Consider the following 2,473-nt stretch of genomic DNA (forward strand, 5'->3'; position numbering starts at 1 on the left):
AGTCATTTTGATAGTAGGCTAATATAGCTAATATAGACACTTACATCATGTGTTGTCTTCATTATAACACTTACATAAGACTTTTAAAGTCATTTTGATAGTAGGCTAATATATATTTATCATGTGTTGCCTTCATTTTAACACTTACATAAGACTTTTAAAGTCATTTTGATAGTAGGCTAATATAGTTAATATAGACACTTACATCATGTGTTGCCTTCATTATAACACTTGTATAAGACTTTTAAAGTCATTTTGATAGTAGGCTAATATAGCTAATATAGGCACTTACATCATGTGTTGCCTTCATTATAACACTTACATAAGACTTTTAAAGTAATTTTGATTGTAGGCTAATATAGACACTTACATCATGTGTTGCCTTCATTATAACACTTGTATAACACTTTTAAAGTAATTTTGATAGTAGGCTAATATAGCTAATATAGACACTTACATCATGTGTTGCCTTCATTATAACACTTATATAAGACTTTTAAAGTCATTTTGATAGTAAGCTAATATAGCTAACATAGACACTTACATCATATGTTGCCTTCATTATAACACATAAGACTTTTAAAGTCATTTTGATAGTAGGTAATATAGACATCATGTGTTGCCTTCATTATAACACTTGTATCCGACTTTTAAAGTAATTTTGATATTAGGCTAATATAGCTAATATAGACACTTACATCATGTGTTGCCTTCATTATAACACTTACATAAGACTTTTAAAGTCATTTTGATAGTAAGCTAATATAGACACTTCATTATAACACTTATATAAGACTTTTAAAGTCATTTTGATAGTAGGCTAATGTAGCTAATAAAGACACTTACATCATGTGTTGTCTTCATTATAACACTTATATAAGACTTTTAAAGTCATTTTGATAGTAGGCTAATATAACTAATATAGACACTTACATCATGTGTTGTCTTCATTATGACACTTATATAACACTTTTAAAGTCATTTTGATAGTAGGCTAATAAAGCTAATATAGACACATCATGTGTTGTCTTCATTATAACACTTATATATATATATATATAACACTTTTAAAGTCATTTTGATAGTAGGCTAATATAGCTAATATAGACACTTACATTATAAGTTGTCTTCATTATAACACTTACATAAGACTTTTAAAGTCATTTTGATAGTAGGCTAATATAGCTAATATAGACACTTACATCATGTGTTGTCTTCATTATAACACTTCCATAAGACTTTTAAAGTCATTTTGATAGTAGGCTAATATAGCTAATATAGACACTTACATCATGTGTTGCCTTCATTATAACACTTACATAAGACTTTTAAAGTCATTTTGATAGTAAGCTAATATAGACACTTCATTATAACACTTATATAAGACTTTTAAAGTCATTTTGATAGTAGGCTAATATAGCTAATATAGACACTTACATCATGTGTTGCCTTCATTATATCACTTATATAAGACTTTTAAAGTCATTTTGATAGTAGGTTAATATAGTTAATATAGACACTTACTTCATGTGCTGTCTGACGTATGAGACTTTTTAAAGTCCTTTTGATAGTAGGCTAATATAGCTAATATTAACACTCACCTTCACTACAAGATTGTAAGGCGTTTTGTTTTTGCGGCTCCAGACAGATTACTTTTTTGTATTTTTGGTCAAATATGGCCCTTTCAGTATGTGAAAACAGTTTTTGAGTGCCAACACTTTTCAACACCCGTGCAGGTCATACGACACTCGAGAAGACCTGAAGCCCGAGTTACTGAGCTTCCAAAATGTGTAGAAGGTCCGCCTCACCTCACCAAGGTACTTCAGTCGGCATGCGTCAAAGCAGCCCAGGAATTCTCCAGATTGTTTGTGCCACTTTGCCATGAGATTTTTGTCTATTTACCTCCCAGGGAGGGTTGGAAGAGTGCCTATCTGCTGGGGAGCATCTGGGAGCCAGGAAGGACGTGCCAACAACACCCGCAGCAGTTCCTCCGTCTGCAAAGGAAGAAAAAAAGGGAATTTATTTAACTCTGGCGTCCACTGGCAGTCGAGTCTGCTGAGTCAAAATGTGCTTTTTGTTTCCATTGTTATTTAATCGATGTGTATTTTAATGTATTATTTATGTTGAAAACTGGAATAAAGAGAGGAGAGGGGGTGTTACAAACACGGCTCAGTTGGAAGACTGCGGGGGTGGTGGCGGTTGATAAAAAAAACAAAAAAAACAATCAAGTGCATTCTTCTCCTTCGCACGTTCTTGTGTGGCCCCTCTGCACGCCTGGGACTGATAAAGGACCACTTTCATGGGGAAGGAATGCAGCAGACTACCTGTCACTCATGCGCTGTGACCCTGCTGCAGTGGAAGGATCTTACTTGAGTGTGCAGTCGTGCTCATAAGTTTACATACCCTGGGAGAATTGATCATTTCTTGGCCATTCTTCAGAGAATATGAATGATAACACAAAAACCTTTCTTCC

At 33.6% G+C, this 2,473-nt stretch overlaps 1 protein-coding gene across 3 annotated transcripts in view; it reads left to right on the plus strand.

Moving 5' to 3' along the window:
* LOC133583658 (complement decay-accelerating factor) overlaps window positions 1–2,163 on the plus strand; it is a 36,437-nt gene extending 34,274 nt beyond the window's left edge. For all 3 annotated transcript variants that reach the window (XM_061937662.1, XM_061937659.1, XM_061937660.1), the window contains exons 12-13: window positions 1,737–1,817; window positions 1,910–2,163. In XM_061937662.1, the coding sequence (XP_061793646.1) occupies window positions 1,737–1,794 (58 nt within the window). In that variant the 3' untranslated portion in view covers window positions 1,795–1,817; window positions 1,910–2,163. The remainder of the gene's footprint in view (window positions 1–1,736; window positions 1,818–1,909) is intronic.
* The last annotated feature ends 310 nt before the right edge of the window (window positions 2,164–2,473 follow it).

This window comes from Nerophis lumbriciformis, linkage group LG03 (assembly GCF_033978685.3).
Source record: "Nerophis lumbriciformis linkage group LG03, RoL_Nlum_v2.1, whole genome shotgun sequence".
NCBI classification, from domain to species: domain Eukaryota; kingdom Metazoa; phylum Chordata; class Actinopteri; order Syngnathiformes; family Syngnathidae; genus Nerophis; species Nerophis lumbriciformis.